The sequence below is a fragment of the Scylla paramamosain genome, unplaced genomic scaffold (assembly GCF_035594125.1).
Source record: "Scylla paramamosain isolate STU-SP2022 unplaced genomic scaffold, ASM3559412v1 Contig3, whole genome shotgun sequence".
NCBI lineage: Eukaryota > Metazoa > Arthropoda > Malacostraca > Decapoda > Portunidae > Scylla > Scylla paramamosain.
In genome coordinates, this window is record NW_026973668.1 from 1730001 (window position 1) to 1747500 (window position 17500).

At 40.3% G+C, this 17500-nt stretch overlaps 2 protein-coding genes across 13 annotated transcripts in view; one reads left to right on the plus strand and one right to left on the minus strand.

Moving 5' to 3' along the window:
- Positions 1 to 493: 493 nt before the first annotated feature.
- On the plus strand, positions 494 to 15621 carry LOC135096268 (uncharacterized). 12 transcript variants are annotated; one of them, XR_010264649.1, is made up of 10 exons: positions 494 to 1890; positions 4933 to 7213; positions 7848 to 7934; positions 8152 to 8194; positions 8834 to 9106; positions 10241 to 10374; positions 10570 to 10684; positions 10901 to 11030; positions 11959 to 12085; positions 12797 to 15621. XR_010264649.1 is itself a non-coding variant. In XM_063997638.1 (9 exons), exons 2-9 carry the CDS (start codon positions 7870 to 7872, stop codon positions 12992 to 12994), a joined length of 1080 nt encoding a protein of 359 aa, XP_063853708.1. In that variant the 5' UTR covers positions 6048 to 7213; positions 7848 to 7869; the 3' UTR covers positions 12995 to 15621. The 12 variants fall into 12 exon arrangements, 3 of the variants coding, with proteins under 3 accessions (XP_063853710.1, XP_063853708.1, XP_063853711.1); XR_010264647.1 differs by having other exon boundaries at positions 10901 to 11025; XR_010264651.1 differs by lacking the exon at positions 10570 to 10684 and having other exon boundaries at positions 10901 to 11025.
- LOC135096272 (synapse-associated protein of 47 kDa-like) overlaps positions 13760 to 17500 on the minus strand; it is a gene marked incomplete at its 5' end in the record, with an annotated part of 22341 nt that continues 18600 nt past the window's right edge. The window contains 1 exon segment of the mRNA XM_063997644.1: positions 13760 to 17500. This exon segment is cut by the window's right edge and continues 1315 nt beyond it.

Sequence of the window (17500 nt, forward strand, 5' to 3'; positions counted from 1 at the left end):
TATAGTTAACAACTAATGTTTATATTATAGAGTATTAGATATGGTTGGATGCCACAGTCATTAGCGGGAGCTGGGGCTAATGACCTCCAAGTAATGGAGCCCCTAATTGACACATCAATAAACATGGGCTGGAGGTATTTGTAGTAGGTAGTAAAAAAAAAAAAAAAAAAAAAAAAAAGTAGTAGTAGTAGTAGTAGTAGTAGTAGTAGTAGTAGTAGTAGTAGTAGTTGTTGTTGTTGTTGTAAAGAACAAGGACAAGAGGAAGAAGATGAACAAGAGGAAGAGGAAGAGGAAAAGATGAAATAATCTCTCTCTCTCTCTCTCTCTCTCTCTCTCTCTCTCTCTCTCTTTCTCTCTCTCTCTCTCTCTCTCTCTCTCTCTCTCTCTCTCTCTCTCTCTCTCTCTCTCTCTCTTTTATCGTACCTCACTTCCCCTACCTTTTTTTAAAAACAAAGGGAAATCCAGAGAGAGAGAGAGAGAGAGAGAGAGAAAGGGAAGTCATAAGTGAGAGAGTGAGAGGGACAGAAGCACATTAAGCAAACGTCCAAGATTTATATTATTATTATTATTATTATTATTATTATTATTATTATTATTATTATTATTGTGAAAGTGAATATTGTCAAACGAAAACAAGAAAAACAAGACCCATTTTAACAACAACAACAACAACAACAACAACAACAACTGTGATTATTGTGAACTGCGAAGAAAAACAGAAAAAAAAATCCAATTATTATTATTATTATTATTATTATTGAATGTGAGATAAGGTGTTCCAATATGGCGTATTTCCTACTTCATCTCCTATTCATCTGCTTATTAACATCTGCGAGTGAAATACCACAAGAAACGGTGAATGGAGACACAGAGAGACTAACAGGAGATAAAGTGAGAGATGGAGGAAACCTGGAGAGACTGGAGGGAGAAAAGGAAATAGTGGAAGGAAAAACAGCAATCCTAGGCAATGAAGTGAGTCCGTCGCCATCTTACCCTGCTCAAAATACGACTTTTCCTTCTACGTTTCCTCCGGAGCCTGGGAAGGATGGAGGAAAGAAGGAAGGACGGGAGAGAAGATTAGCCAACCATACGAAGGAGGAGGAGAAGGAAAATGGAGATATAGAAGAGAAACTAACGGAAAATATGAAGACTGAAGCATTACAATCGCCATACTGGTCTGCTCAAAATACCTCTTTTCCTCCTCCTACGTTTCCTCCGGGACTTGAGAGAGATGGAGGCAAGAAGGAAGAAGAGGAGAGAAGATCCGCCAACCATACGAAGGAGGAGGAGGAGGTAGAAGAGAAGGGAGAAGAGAAAAACAAAACCCTTGAAAATCTGAACACAACTGAAGCATCTAAACCGCCACATTGGTCATCCACGCCAGTAAAACCTTCAAAAACTAAGAAATTTTACTTCTGCGGGACACCGGACGTGGAGGAGGCGATGAGGGGAGACAGCAACTCGCCAACAAACCACACAAGAAAGCGCAGATACTTATTACAAGGCAAGAAATGGGATAAAAACTGAACTCACATGGGCGCTGCGGAAACCAAGCCGCCATACGTCCCGTCTCGACTCAGGGACAATACGACAGCAGTTCACAACGGCATTGCAACTCTGGGAAAAAGTATCGGCGTTAAAGTTCACTGAAGTACAGAAGGAGGCGAAAAATATTGATATCTATGTGGATTTTATGAAAGGGACGCACGGAGATGGATATTCGTTCGATGGGAAAGGGAGAAAATTGGCGCATGCGTTTTACCCTGGCGGAGGAATAGGTGGTGATGTGCATTTTGACGATGATGACCACTTTGTTCAGCATCACCTAAGGGAAGATGGTAAAACTAGTCTTTCTTATCACAGCAGCGCATGAACTCGGCCACTCTCTCGGTGAGTAGCGGGCAGTGCTGGGAGGGGACGGGAGGGAGGGACGGGACGGGAGGTGCGGGGCGGGGCGGGGCGGCGGTGGTGATGGTGGTGGTAGTTTGTTTATTTATTTATTTATTTATTTATTTGTTTGCTTTTTTGTTTTTTCTTGCTTTCTGTGTTGTTTTCTTGTTCTAATATTTTTTCTTTTAAGTTGTTGTTGTTGTTCTTGTTGTTGTTGCTACTACTACTACTTCTATTACTACTACTATCAATACGATGACAATATGATGACAACAACAGCACCACCAGCAACAACAACAACAACAACAACAACAACAACAACAACACCAACAACGATAATCATGATAGTGTGGGTCCCGCCTGCCTGTCTGCACACACACACACACACACACACATACACACACACACACACACACACACATACACACACAGCATCATAACCTGTACAATGAAACACAGGGCAATACACACACACACACACACACACACACACACACACACACACAGCATCATAACCTGTACAATGAAAGACAGGGCAATACACACACACACACACACACACACACACACACACACACACACACACACACACACACACAGCATCATAACCTGTACAATGAAACACAGGGCAATACACACACACACACACACACACACACACACACACACACACACACACACACACACACACAGAGCATCACCATCTGTACAATGAAAGACAGGGCAATACACACACACACACACACACACACACACACACACACACACACACACACACACACACACACACACACACACTGCATCACCATCTGTACAATGAAGGACAGGGCAATACACACACACACACACACACACACACACACACACACACACACACACACACACACACACACACACTCCAGCAGGAGGGGGTGGGGTGGGGTGGGGTGGGGTGGGGGGAAAGTCTGTGTCTGGGTCGAGGCGGTGGGCCCGGTTGATGACGTCACACCTTACTTACGTACGTACGTACGTATTTCATTTTGAAAATGGCCATTGTCAAAAAGGCAGCTGGACACGAATGCTGTATATATTCTGACTCGTCATACACTCAAACTAATTAATCAAATATCAAAATATTTCCAGGCTGAGTAATAACAAAAATATTTCCACAAACATCCTGAAAAAAGTGTTGGAACTTTGACCTGCTTAAACACGATTCTAGAGCCCACAAATTTGATTCACCAGGAACGCAAAACACTTTAAAAAATCTGAATTATTTTTACAAACAACCAAAACTTAGTCGGAAGCTGAAATAAAGAAATAAATATTTAAAAAATGTCAACTTTTGCACCTTTAACGGGGCTCTAAATCATTCTTAAAGGCCACGTATTTAACTTATCAGGAGCACAAAACACTTTAACAATCATAAACTATTTTTACAAACCATAAACACTTCACTACAAGCTCTAATTAAAAACCAAAGATACCGGGATGCAAAAATATAACGGAAATTCGGCTCTTATTTACGTCACAGACAACCTCAAAATCAACGCTTTTCACTCAACACAAGAGTCAAAAACACTTCAAACACAACAAAATATTTTTACAAACCATAAAAACTTACTTAGAAGCCGAAATAAATTAACCGAGAAAATATAAAATATTACTGGAACCCGACAAGCTGGGACAGGCAGGCCATCATGGCGGCGATGACGTCACGCAATCGCCACTTCACCTACCTCGGCCTTTATTACACCCAAACCAGGTAATGGCGGATATATCTGAGTAGCGGATATGAAAGGTTAGGCGTGTGGCTCCACTTTGTGACGTGTCTGGCTTGTAATAAGTGACACATGAAGCAGATAATGGCCGAAACATGGGCACCGCCTCAGCTGGCTCGTTTGTTTACTTATCGAAAACTTGAATTTTAGCGCCTTTTAATGGTTTTGAACCTCCTGCAGGTGTTAATTCATTGATATTGTGTCCTCGGGGTTAGGTTAGCGTAGGTTAGGACGAGTTAGGACCGTCAAGTAGTGAGCAATCCATCATATCAGCACTAACACTCTTGCCTTCACTGTGTCACTGCTGTCAGTCACTTCCAAGCCTTGTGTCAGTCACTTCAAGTCTTTTCCCAGTCTCTCGTGCCTGTGTTTCACTTGGCCTGCGTCGTCTGTTAATTTCAGATGCTTCACTTTATAAACAAAGAGAAATCTTGATTGTTTTTCTGCTCATAACCTTTCCACAACACACAGAGGATTTGGGGCACACAGTTAAGGATTAGACACACTAGCAAGCCACTAACACGTAAATGAAGGGATATATTAAGACAGCCTAGCAGACACTCACCTTGTAACACGCCCACCACGTCCCTGGCGCCTTGCAGACTGAGTGACAGTGACCGCCACCCTTACGGAACGCTCGGCCTTACAAGATCAAGACCAAAGATGTACTAGGCTACCCACTGTGCTTTCTACTTTCATTCATTGCCCTTCTACAATATAAAATTAAATGGAAATGTTGTGCAGTGGTTTTGTCAGACTAGTAACCAACACTAAATTATCTCAATTACAACGAACACTTAAGTTTTCACCTAAGTAATAAATTATTCAACACTTCTGAGTATAGTAATAAGCATTAGCGTGTAGGAAAATCATTAAGTAAATAGATAAATAAACGAAATCAAGTGTATATTGTCCACACTCCCCCCCCACCCCTTCTCCTGCCCACAGTGTTTAAATGATGTGTCTTTCCTAACGCCCACCGTGTTGCCTCGCTGCCACGTCTCCCGGCCTGGCAACACTGCGCCAGAAATGCACAGCGGTGGTGGCTCTCTCGATGCAGTAGTAGTAATAGTAGTAGTAGTAGTAGTAAAAAATAATAATCACAATACTACTACAATTACTACTACTATCATGAACACATCTGAATCATTATCTTCACTACCACCACCACCACCACCACCACGAACAACAAATAATAACATACTATATTTTACCTAATGCAACTACCACAACAACAACAACAACAACAACAATTACTACTACTACTACTACTACCCCACAGGTCTCTCTCACTCTGACGCCCCTAAAGCATTGATGGCGCCCTTCTACCAAGACTTCGGGGATGAATTTGAGCTGCCCCAGGACGACAGATATGCCATTCAGGTTTTGTACGGCGCCTCGGAGGAAGCCACAAGGTCACCCATACCCACCCATGCGCCCATGACCACACCACGCCCTACCACGACCACCACACGACCTCCCAGACCACGCCCACGCCCAACGACCACCACACGACCTCCCAGACCACGCCCACGCCCAACGACCAGCACACAGCCTCCCAGACCACGCCCACGCCCACCTACACCAAGCACCCGCCCTCCTAGACCGCCCAGACCACGACCAACAACATCCACAACTACCATACCGCCACCAACTGAAGTGATATGTCCCCCGTCTAAGGCACCCAACCCAAACGAACCTGATATTTGTTTTTCTGATATAGATGCGGCTACGGATTACAGAGGAGAGTTATTTTTATTTAAAGGTGAACATTATTGGCGTATGGATGGGAAGGGATGGCCATATTGGAGGGAGTACCCGGAAAAAATTGCAAGACGCTTCCCGCCAGTTCAAAAAGTAGACGCGGCTTATGTAAACACGCAAGGTCATCTCATCTTGTTTCAGGGACGGCAGTTTTTCCGCTTAGGTTTTCGCTTACAGATAGAAAGCCGCGGTCAGTTATCGGATTTAAAGATCAATGCGACTCATCTAAACGCCGCAATGCTATGGGGCCATAATGGGAGAGCCTATGTCTTCAGCGAGAATAAATATTGGCGGTTAAATAAATATGGTGTTGCTGATATTGACTACCCAAGAGACATTGGTGTTTGGCGCGGGGTACCTCAAAATATTTCTGCTGCTTTTACGTTAGGGTACAAAACTTTCTTCTTATCAGGCCCCATGTACTGGAGTTTTGATAATGCAGCCATGAGGGCACAGGAGCTGCCATTGCTGACTGCTGTACACTGGCTGAGTTGCCCTGAATACACATATGAAAAGTTGATCAAGTGTTATTCGGGGCAAGAATGTTTGAGTCTATCTAAGTCCCCCCTCTTCCTCCTCTTCCTCTTGTGGTTTGTTTTGAACGTGAACTGATGTAAATTGAAGAAAAAATGTAAAAAGAAAAATTGCGTAAAAGAAAGAAGGAAGGAAATGGTGATAATAAACAAGAAAACAATGTAAAATAAATAGAAGAGAAGTGATAGGCATTATATTGAAGAAAAGCTAATTGAATACAGTTTTGTAATTAAATAAACTCGAAAAACGATGTATAAATGGAGAAAAAGTGATAGAAATAATGTTTTTACAATGAAATAAACAGGAAAATCAAAGAAAACGGCAAATGTCTCGTTTTTCTCCTTTTTTAACGCAAACTAAAGTAAAATGAAATGTAATGAAGAAAACCAAGTAAAAGAAAATAGAGAAGGAAAAAAATATATATAAATGCGATTTTTGGAATTAAATAAACAAGAAAACAATGAAAAGGGAAGATAAAAGAAGAAAAAAGGCTTAATATAAAAAAAAATAATTTTGCTACGATTTTTAGAATGAAATAAAAAAAATGTAAAAATAAAAGGGAAAGAAAGAGAAAATAGGCTTTGAACTAAAAGAAAAAAGAAGATTAGATTTTTAAAGAAATAAAGAAGAAAAACGAGAGAGAGAGAGAGAGAGAGAGAGAGAGAGAGAGAGAGAGAGAGAGAGAGAGAGAGAGAGAGAGAGAGAGATACCAAACCAATGACGTACAGAAAGCAATAAGAGAGATAAATGAATAAACAGGGGAATTAAGAGATTAGAAAGACAGGGATATCAAAAGTAATAATAATAGCAGAGATAAGGAGAAAGATTAAAAGGGTGACAAGATAAGATAAGACTAGTGCTCGAAGAAATAAAGGAATAAAGGAAGGAAAAAGAAAGAGAGAGAGAAAGAAAGAGAGAGAAAGAAAGAGAGAAAGAAAGAAGAGATTTTAGAAGATAAGGAATAAAGATTTGCAAGGAAGAAAGAGAAGATTTGAAAAGATAAGGAATTTAAACAAAGATTTGAAAGGAAGCAAGGAAATAAGAGGAAGGAATTAGAGAAAATAAGAAAAGAAAGAAAGAGTGAAAGAAAGATTTGAAAAGTTGAAGAAAACGAAGATTTGGAAGAAGAGAAAAAGGAAGAAAGAAAGGAATAAGTTGAAATGATGATAAGAAGAGATAAGACGAGTGAGAAGAAGATAGTGGTGATGATGATGGTGATGATGATGATGATGATGATGTAGCACGTTATGAAATTCTGCTAATAGGTAAGTAATAGTAGTAGTAGTAGTAGTAGTAGTAGTAGTAGTAGTAGTAGTAGTAGTAGTAGTAGTAGTAGTAGTGGTTATTGTTGTTGTTGTTATTGTTGTTGTTTAATATTGAAGTGTTTTCCGTAATAAATAAATAAAGTAGTAGTAGTAGTAGTAGTAGTAGTAGTAGTAGTAGTAGTAGTAGTAGTAGTAGTAGAGATTAAATTATAAGTGAAGAAATCTTGACTACTACTACTACTACTACTATTACTACTACTTCTACTACTACTACTACTACTACTACTAATAATAATAATAATAATAATAATAATAATAATGATAATAATAATAATAATAATAAAAATAATAAAAGAACTCCAGGAGAGAGAGAGAGAGAGAGAGAGAGAGAGAGAGAGAGAGAGAGAGAGAGAGAGAGAGAGAGAGAGAGAGAGAGAGAGATAATGCACACCTATATATATCTCTCTCTCTCTTTCTAGATAAACATTACAACACGGACAGTCCAGGTGTGTGTGTGTGTGTGTGTGTGTGTGTGTGTACGTTTAAATACACGCATTAATCTCTTATTTTATTTATTATTATTATTATTATTATTATTATTATTATTTTATTTTTTCATCTTTCTTATCCCCAGGTTGCGTTAAGACAGTGATATAATGAAGGTGGCAGTGGTGGTGGTGGTGGTGATGGTGGTGGTGGTGGTGGTGGTGGAAGGTGCAAGGTAAATCCTGTTGTTGTTGTTGTTGTTGTTGTTGTTGTTGTTGTTAATGGTGGTGATGATGATTGTGTTTATATTTTGTTCGTAAGAGAGAGAGAGAGAGAGAGAGAGAGAGAGAGAGAGAGAGAGAGAGAGAGAGAGAGAGAGAGAGAGAGAGAGAGAGAGAGACTACTACCACCACCACCACCACCACTACTACTACTACTACTACTATTTTCAGACAAGATCGCAAGAAGGGAAGAAGCAACAAGGCAGATAAGAAGGTGAGAGATAACGAGATAATGCTGTGCTTGTTGTTGTTGTTGTTGTTGTTGTGGTGGTGGTGGTGGTGGTAGTGGTGGTGATCCCAATAATTCCAGTACACGACGTAACTACTACTGTTCTAATCACCACTAACTACCCTCTCATTGAATTCACCGCTAATTAAGCCTAACTACCGCTAACTGTCACTAAGTAAACCTAACCTGATGTAATTACCTTAATTAAACCTAACCCCATAACCTAACCTAACCTAACTTAACCTAACCTAACTTAACCTAACCTAACCTAACCTAACCTAACTTAACTTAACCTAACCTAACTTAACCTAACCTAACTTAACCTAACCTAACCTTACGTAACCTAACCTAACCTAACTTAACCTAACCTAACCTTACGTAACCTAACCTAACTTAACCTAACCTAACCTAACCTAACCTAACTTAACCTAACCTAACCTAACTTAACCTAACCTAACCAAACCTAACCTAACTTAACCTAACCTAACCTAACCGAACCTAACCTAACCTAACCAAACCTAACCTAAACTAACTTAACCTAACCTAACCTAACTGAACCTTACGTAACCTAACCTAACCTCGCCTGACCTCAGTTCACTTGACCTAGCCTCCCTTCACCCTCAGGAGGTCAGTGTACCGAAGGAGTTCTCAGAGTGGGACAAATTCAACAAGCTTTTTCTTCATCACATTAGCAAAAAACCTTCGAAACTTAAAGAAGAGGACATCAAACCTCACCTTTACACACTCCTTAAGACCCTCGAGTTTCTCACGGTGGTTGATAAATATTTAGATGAAAACCTTGCCAGCGTGAGGTCAGAGGAGGAGGCGAGGCGGGTGTTCACTCTGCTGGATCTGTTCAGTGCGCAGGAGCCTCACAGACTGCGCTATTTGAAGCAGGTGAGTCAGTCTTGCCAATTGTGTCATGAATCTTGTTGTGAAGCTTTTCTACCCCGCGTTTCTTGATTGCAAAGGCTGTAGTTGAAGTGCCGCGGGTTTTTAAGGGTGTTTTTAGGGTTGTGGTGACAGATTAACAATATTTCTACATTGCAAAGGCTGTAGTTGAAGTGCCGCGGGTTTTTAAGGGTGTTTTTAGGGTTGTGGTGACAGATTAACAACATTTCTACATTGCAAAGGCTGTAGTTGAAGTGCCGCGGGTTTTTAAGGGTGTTTTTAGGGTTGTGGTGACAGATTAACAACATTTCTATATTATAAACGGGAGGAACACTCTTGACAACCTGGCTAGTCATCTCGGTGGCCTTGAAAAATTGCCATGCTGAGAGAGAGAGAGAGAGAGAGAGAGAGAGAGAGAGAGAGAGAGAGAGAGAGAGAGAGTATGGTCCGCTTCTCTCTCTCTCTCTCTCTCTCTCTCTCTCTCTCTCCACAACAGTTTTTCAAGGCCACAGAGATGACTGGCCGTGTTGTCAAGAGTGCTTCTCCTGCTGATAATGTAGAGATGTTGTTAATCTGTCACCACAACCCTAAAAACACCCTTAAAAACCCGCGGCACTTCAACTACAGCCTTTGCAATGTAGAAATGTTGTTAATCTGTCACCACAACCCTAAAAACACCCTTAAAAACCCGCGGCACTTCAACTACAGCCTTTGCAATGTAGAAATGTTGTTAATCTGTCACCACAACCCTAAAAACACCCTTAAAAACCCGCGGCACTTCAACTACAGCCTTTGCAATGTAGAAATGTTGTTAATCTGTCACCACAACCCTAAAAACACCCTTAAAAACCCGCGGCACTTCAACTACAGCCTTTGCAATGTAGAAATGTTGTTAATCTGTCACCACAACCCTAAAAACACCCTTAAAAACCCGCGGCACTTCAACTACAACCTTTGCAGTATAGTTAAGACGCGGGGTAACCAGGATACGGTGAACTGAAAACGGCAATCAGCCATAAGATCTAAGACGTTAAGATGGCTTTAGACGCGAATGACAGCTAACAGAACCATACTAACTTATATATATGAAGTGATTGACACCCTCTCTCTCTCTCCCTCTCTCTCTCTCTCGTGTGGCAGATGAGAGACGCCTTGACAGCACTTTTCATGACGGATCCTGAGGCAGCTAAACACACAATTCCCTCTCACTTCATTTTGGATGCCTTTGACAGACACATACAGGCGAGGCAGCGACGAACCCAGGCTGTGCTGAGGTGAGGCAGGGACAGATGCTTGGACTAACAGGTAGAGATAGATAGATAGATAGATAGATAGATAGATAGATAGATAAATTGATACACATACAGACACATTAACAGACGAACACATACACACAGACAAACACACAGAACTGAACTAATGCAGAATAATGGTAATAATTTTTTCTCTCTCTCTCTCTCTCTCTCTAGACGTGTAATGGTTGGCAACCCTGACAACCTCAACACACTCGTTCACTACAGGCCAGGGAGGTACCTTGCCCTTGACAGTGTCCTTCGCCTACATAACATCCCTAGTCCCTTTCTGGTGTGTGTGTGTGTGTGTAGTAGTAGTAGTAGTAGTAGTAGTAGTAGTAGTAGTAGTAGTAGTAGTAGAATAACAGAACTACTATTACGATTACTACTACCAATGATAATAATAATAATGATAATAATAATAATAATAATAATAACAACAAATCTCAAAATAATCAAAACTCTCTCTCTCTCTCTCTCTCTCTCTCTCTCTCTCTCTCTCTCTCAGGAGGTCAACGAGACTCAATGGTACCACATCAAGCAAGCATCCTCCCCCCACTTGACCCTCAGCATTGACCTTCTGACCTGGCGCATGATCCTTGTCAACCACACCTTCTCCCCCACGGTCTTCAGGTCAGGTCAGGTCAGGTCAGGTTAAGTTAGGTTAGGTTAGGTTAGGTTAGGTTAAGATACGTCAGGAGAATAGGGGATCGTGTTCAGAATCTCTCGCTCTCTCTCTCTCTCTCTCTCTCTCTCTCTCTCTCTCTCTCTCTCTCTCTCTCTCTCTCTCTCTCTCTCTCCTGCTGATAATGTAGAAATGTTGTTAATCTGTCACCACAACCCTAAAAACACCCTTAAAAACCCGCGGCACTTCAACTACAGCCTTTGCAATGTAGAAATGTTGTTAATCTGTCACCACAACCCTAAAAACACCCTTAAAAACCCGCGGCACTTCAACTACAGCCTTTGCAATGTAGAAATGTTGTTAATCTGTCACCACAACCCTAAAAACACCCTTAAAAACCCGCGTCACTTCAACTACAGCCTTTGCAATGTAGAAATGTTGTTAATCTGTCACCACAACCCTAAAAACACCCTTAAAAACCCGCGGCACTTCAACTACAGCCTTTGCAATGTAGAAATGTTGTTAATCTGTCACCACAACCCTAAAAACACCCTTAAAAACCCGCGTCACTTCAACTACAGCCTTTGCAATGTAGAAATGTTGTTAATCTGTCACCACAACCCTAAAAACACCCTTAAAAACCCGCGGCACTTCAACTACAGCCTTTGCAATGTAGAAATGTTGTTAATCTGTCACCACAACCCTAAAAACACCCTTAAAAACCCGCGGCACTTCAACTACAGCCTTTGCAATGTAGTGAAGATGCGGCGAGGAAGCGTAGCACAATACGATCTATAGCTGTAGTCACCATAGGACAGAAAAACAAGGTAGTAGAAAATAATAGAGAAAAAAAACAGAATTAAAAGAAATAACGAGATAAAATAAGAAATAAATAGCAATAATAGTAGTAGTAGTAGTATAACCACCACCACCACCACCAGGTTTGAGCGAGAGACGAAATCCTCACTACAAGAGCGGTACGAGTACGTCCTTAGAAGTGCGGTGCTGTCTCCCTCCGCCTTCCTCTCCTTCCCCTGCCACCAGCACCGCCTCTGCTTCAGCTACAAGGTACGAGGAGGAGGAGGAGGAGGAGGAGGAGGAGGAGGAGGAGGAGGAGGAGGAGAAGGAGGAGGAGTAAGAAAGATTTTAAGGTGAAAGACTAAGAGAGAGAGAGAGAGAGTAGTGATGGAGGAGCAGAAGAAGGAAGAGGAAGAAGAAGAAAAGGAGGAGGAGGCAAATTGGAGGAAAGGGATAACGAGGAAGAAAAGGAGGAGGAGGAGGAAGAAGAAGAATAAGAGGAGGAGGAGGAGGAGGACAAGCAGATAGAAACGGTAGGAGGAGGAGGAGAAGGAGAAAAAAAAAATGAAAGAGGAGGAAGAAGAAAAAGAAAAGGAGGAGGAGGAGGAAGAAGAAGAATAAGAGGAGGAGGAGGAGGACAAGCAGAAGATAAAAACGGTAGGAGGAGGAGGAGGAGAAGGAGGAAAAAAAAATGAAAGAGGAGGAAGAAGAAAAAGAAAAGGAGGAGGAGGAGGAAGAAGAATAATAAGAGGAGGAGGAGGAGGACAAGCAGAAGATAAAAACAGTAGGAGGAGGAGGAGGAGGAGGAGAAGGAGTAAAAAAAAAAATGAAAGAGGAGGAAGAAGAAAAAGAAAAGGAGGAGGAGGAGGAGGAAGAAGAAGAAGAAGAAGAAGAAAAAGAAGGTGTACCAACCCCAATACACTTAATAAACACCCACACCAGCCCCACTCACTCTCACTCTCCCTCTCTCTCTCTCCCCAGGACCCAGTGACGGTCGAGGTGGTAACACTGCAGCGCGGCGAGGTGGCGTTCATAGGCAAACAAACAGACGGGGTATTTTTCCTGCGGGACGCCACTGGGAGCAAAAATTCGGCGTTCCCCAGTGTCTCAGTGCCCAGTGTGACCCCGTGGTATCCAGGTAAGGACGCCCACTGGATCCTAACGCCCTTGAAGAGTTAGAAAGCGAAATTTAGGGAGAAAGATGAAATATGATTGTGATACGTAAAGTGAAAGGAATAAGATGGAAAATGAGGATAAAAATAGGAAGAGGGAAAATGAGAGAAGTGGTTAAGAAATGTGAAGGAAAGGAAGGGAAATGGAGAGATTTGTGATGATTGGTGAAATAGATGATAAGGATTAGATACGGGATGTGAGTGAAGGAAGAGTGAAAGATGAGAAATAAAGAAGGAAAAGGAGAAAAAAGGAAGGAAAAAGGAAAGAATGGCTGATAAAAATGAAGAGAGAAAAAACAAAAATATGACTGGAAAATGTGGAAGAAAATGAAGAAGAAGAAGAAGGAAAAAGAAGAAAATATATAAAAAAAATCGAAAAAAAGGGAGAGAAAGCAATGAAACAAAAAATAAAGAAAAAAACATCAAGAAAGAAGAAAAAGAAAGAAACAAAAACAAAAACACTAAAATAAATAAATAAACAAACAAAAACAACCAGGAAGGAAAAAAAAATGCACAGAGATGCCAGTTACCCAATTAAACCAACCCAATTTTGCAACCCTTCCTGACCTGCGCCCTGCTACACTTGGCAACACTGTAACGGGGGTCTCCACTGTAACAGGAGTGACGTAATATTGGCTTGCTAAGATTGATAGATAGATATAGATAAATAGATAGATATAGATAGATAGATATATATAGATAGATAGACAGACACACAGACAGAGAGATACAATTACTTTTAGCATTAAAGGGTAATTAATTAAACACTAAATAGTTTTTGTTTTGTAATGATTAAGAGTTACAGGTACAATTATAATTAACATCATGACAGACAGACAGACAGACACAAATACACACACACACACACGCACACACACACACACACACAAACAAACAAAGCCACACGGAAAAAACCCCTCAAATCAACACACACACACATACACACACACACACACACACACACTCTATCTACTTACATAGCCGCCAGCAGAAACGTACATATGAACGTAATGCTACTGACTGTTAACCTCAACACGCACACAGGGGGGGGAGTACGTACGAACGCACACACAATTACGTACATGACCTTGTGTGTGTGTCGGAAAAATACAGGCTAGGTGTGTGTGTGTGTGTGTGTGTGTGTGTGTGTGTGTGTGTGTGTGTGTGTGTGTGTGTGTGTGTGTGTGTGTGTGTGTGTGTGTGTGTGTGTGTTGGGTTAGGTTAGGTTAGGTTAGGTTAGGAGGAGGAGGAGGAGAAGGAGGAGGAGGAGGAGGAGGACAAGAAAAAGGAGAGAAAAAAAAAAGAGGAGGAAGAAGATAGAGAAGAAGGAGGAGGAGGAGGAGGAGGAAGACGAAGGAGGAGGAGGAAGACGAAGAAGGAGGAGGAGGAGGAGGAAGACGAAGGAGGAGAAGGAGAAGGAGAAGGAGGAGAAGGAGGAAGAGAAAGAAGAGATATGTGTGTGTGTGTGTGTGTGTGTGTGTGTGTGTGTGAGTGTGTGTGTGTGTGTGTGACCTTGCCTGCATTTTGAGGTCAACTTTGGTCCAGTGTCATTTAAATAAACACTATATACACACATCATGCAAGTCTATCATTCAACATTCCCTTCTTATCATTTGTTGGAATGCAAAAACAACAACAACAATAATAATAATAATAATAATAATAATAATAACCCTTTTAACCCTGTACTGAACCTGAAGTCGTACACACAGACATACGGACAAACAGAATTTAATCTCTATTTTTTTTCTGCATTCCCTCAAATGTATATATATCGTCTTTTTGTTTGTTTGTTTGTTTGTTTGTTTATTTGTTTGTTTTGGTGTTTTTTTTTTTTATCTCTATGCATAACACAGCTGCCCCGCCCTAAATTATGTATATATTTTTTTTTATATATATATTCGCTTAAAATAATAATGATAATAATAATAGTAATAATAATAACTACATAAAATAAGACAAACGAACGAACAAACTCTCTCTCTCTCTCTCTTTCTCTAGGGTGAGAGAGAGAGAGAGAGAGAGAGAGAGAGAGAGAGAGAGAGAGAGAGAGAGAGAGAGAGAGAGAGAGAGAGAGAGAGAGAGAAATTATAACACACAAAACAAAACAAAATAAATAAATAAAATAAATAAACAAATTAATATCAAAATTGTGTGTTTGTTTGTTCGTTTCACCATCAACAACCCTTTCTCTCTCTCTATTTCTCTTATTCATTTATTTTTTGTTATTCTTACCGTGTGTGTGTGTGTGTGTGTGTGTGTGTGTGTGTGTGTGTGTGTGTGTGTGTGTGTGTGTGTGTGTGTCCGGCCCAGCCCAGCCAACCAGGGTCCAGGTGAGGGGATACCCAGACGCTGCGGTGGGTAGCAGTGCGAGGCCCCTGTGCTGGCTGGCTGGGGAGGGGCGGGGCGGGGTGGGGAAGAGAGAGAGAGAGAGAGAGAGAGAGAGAGAGAGAGAGAGAGAGAGAGAGAGAGAGAGAGAGAGAGAGAGAGAGAGAGAGAGAGTTTGTGTGTGTGTGTAATGAAGATGCTGAGAGAGAGAGAGAGAGAGAGAGAGAGAGAGAGAGAGAGAGAGAGAGAGAGAGAGAGAGAGAGAGAGAGAGAGAGAGAGAGAGAGAGAGAGAGAGAGAGAGAGAGGCCTTCCCGAGCTCTTTCAGTCTCAAACATTGCAAATACGAAACAAATAAACAAATAAACAAACAAATAAACAAATAAATAAATAAAAAAAATACATTAATTCTAGTGTATAATATTTCTGGTGCATATTTAACAACAAGTGCATCTCAAAAAATAGTTTTCAAAATTCCTAAGTGCTTTTTCATCAATTCTCACCCGCAACAACAACAACAACAATAATATCAACTCAAACTAACTCAAATCTTCTTCTTCTTCTTCTTTTTCCTCCTCAAGTGTTAAGCAAAACTCAAATCAATGTTTTTTTGTTGGTTTGTTTGTTTGTTTGTTTGTTTGTTTCATCTTTCTGCTTTTCTTTCTCGTGTTTTGGAAATTTAAAACTGTGTGTGTGTGTGTGTGTGTGTGTGTGTGTGTGTGTGTGTGTTGGGTTAGGTTAGGAGGAGGAGGAGGAGGAGGAGGAGGAGGAGGAGGAGGAGGAGGAGGAGGAGGAGGAGGAGGACAAGAAAAGAGAGAAAAAAAGAGGAGGAAGAGGAGGAAAGAGAAGGAGGAGAAGGAGGAAAAGAGGAGGAGGAAGAAGAAGTGTGTGTGTGTGTGTGTGTGTGTGTGTGTGTGTGTGTGTGTGTTGTGATCCTATACAAAGAAACGGTGGTGGTGGTGGTGGTGGTGATGGCGGTAGTACATAAATGCACTTAATGGTGATCGCAGGCTAATTCTGTGGTGTTCAATCCTTTATAAATACGTTCAATCCTTTATAAATATGTTCAATCCTTTATAAATGGTGTTCAATCCTTTATAAATATGTTCAATCCTTTATAAATATGTTCAATCCTTTATAAATGGTGTTCAATCCTTTATAAATATGTTCAATCCTTTATAAATATGTTCAATCCTTTATAAATATGTTCAATCCTTTATAAATATGTTCAATCCTTTATAAGTGGTATTCAATCCTTTAAAACCTGCATTGGATCCTTTCAGTACAGTATTTAACCTTAAAAACCATATCTAGTCATTTAGAATCACTACAAGACCATAATCCTTTATAAATGACACGGGTACCTCTAGAAGTAGTTTTCAATCCTTTACAAAGTGCTGGATCCTTTATAAATGAGTATTCGCCCTCTTCAAAGTAATATTTCGTCATTTATAACCAATACGAGATCCTATTTCAGTTAATCCTTTACAAATGCCACTGAATCCTTTATAAACAGTCTTGGATCCTTTGTAAACAGTATCTGATCTCTTATAAACCACATTGTCATTTATAACTTTTACGACCTTTTCTTTAACTGTTAATCCTTTACAAATGACAATGAAACGTTCTTAATTAGTACTGAATCCTTTGTAAAGTATTTGACCTCTTAAAATAATTATTACAACGTTCTATTTTACTGTTAATCCTTTACAAATGACATAATTAGTACTGGATCCTTTACAAAACCATATTCAATCATTTATAACCATTACAAGATCTTATGTTACTTTTAATCCTTTATAAATAACACTGGAGCCCTTTTAAGTACTGTTGAATCATTTATAAACATTACCAGCTCCTTTGTGTAGTTTGTTCCTTTATAAGCGGTAATACAATTAATTATAAACAGCATTTAACATATCCAATCCTTTGTATAGAGCATTTAATCCTTTATAAACTATTCAATTCCTAAACAAAAGCTAATTATTTAAACTATGCGAGTCTTTTATAGTGTTCAATCCTTTATAGTCTTTAGTCCTTTGTATAGAGTATTCAATCCCTTTATAAACAGTATCCAATCCTTTATAAACGACTCAATTCCTTCTAAACAAAACCTAATCATTTATAACCGTGTTTTTTTGAGTTGATTCCTTTACAGACAGCCTTTAGTCCTTTGTATACAGTATT

Bases quoted from the DNA above. Each gene is read 5' to 3' on its own strand.
- LOC135096268 (XM_063997638.1), top strand. From the start codon at position 7,870: ATGAAGGTGGCAGTGGTGGTGGTGGTGGTGATGGTGGTGGTGGTGGTG. The intron at 10,685-10,900 runs GTGTGTGTGTGT...TCTCTCTCTCAG, and splicing joins ACATCCCTAGTCCCTTTCTG to GAGGTCAACGAGACTCAATG. The intron at 11,026-11,958 runs GTCAGGTCAGGT...CACCACCACCAG, and splicing joins TTCTCCCCCACGGTCTTCAG to GTTTGAGCGAGAGACGAAAT.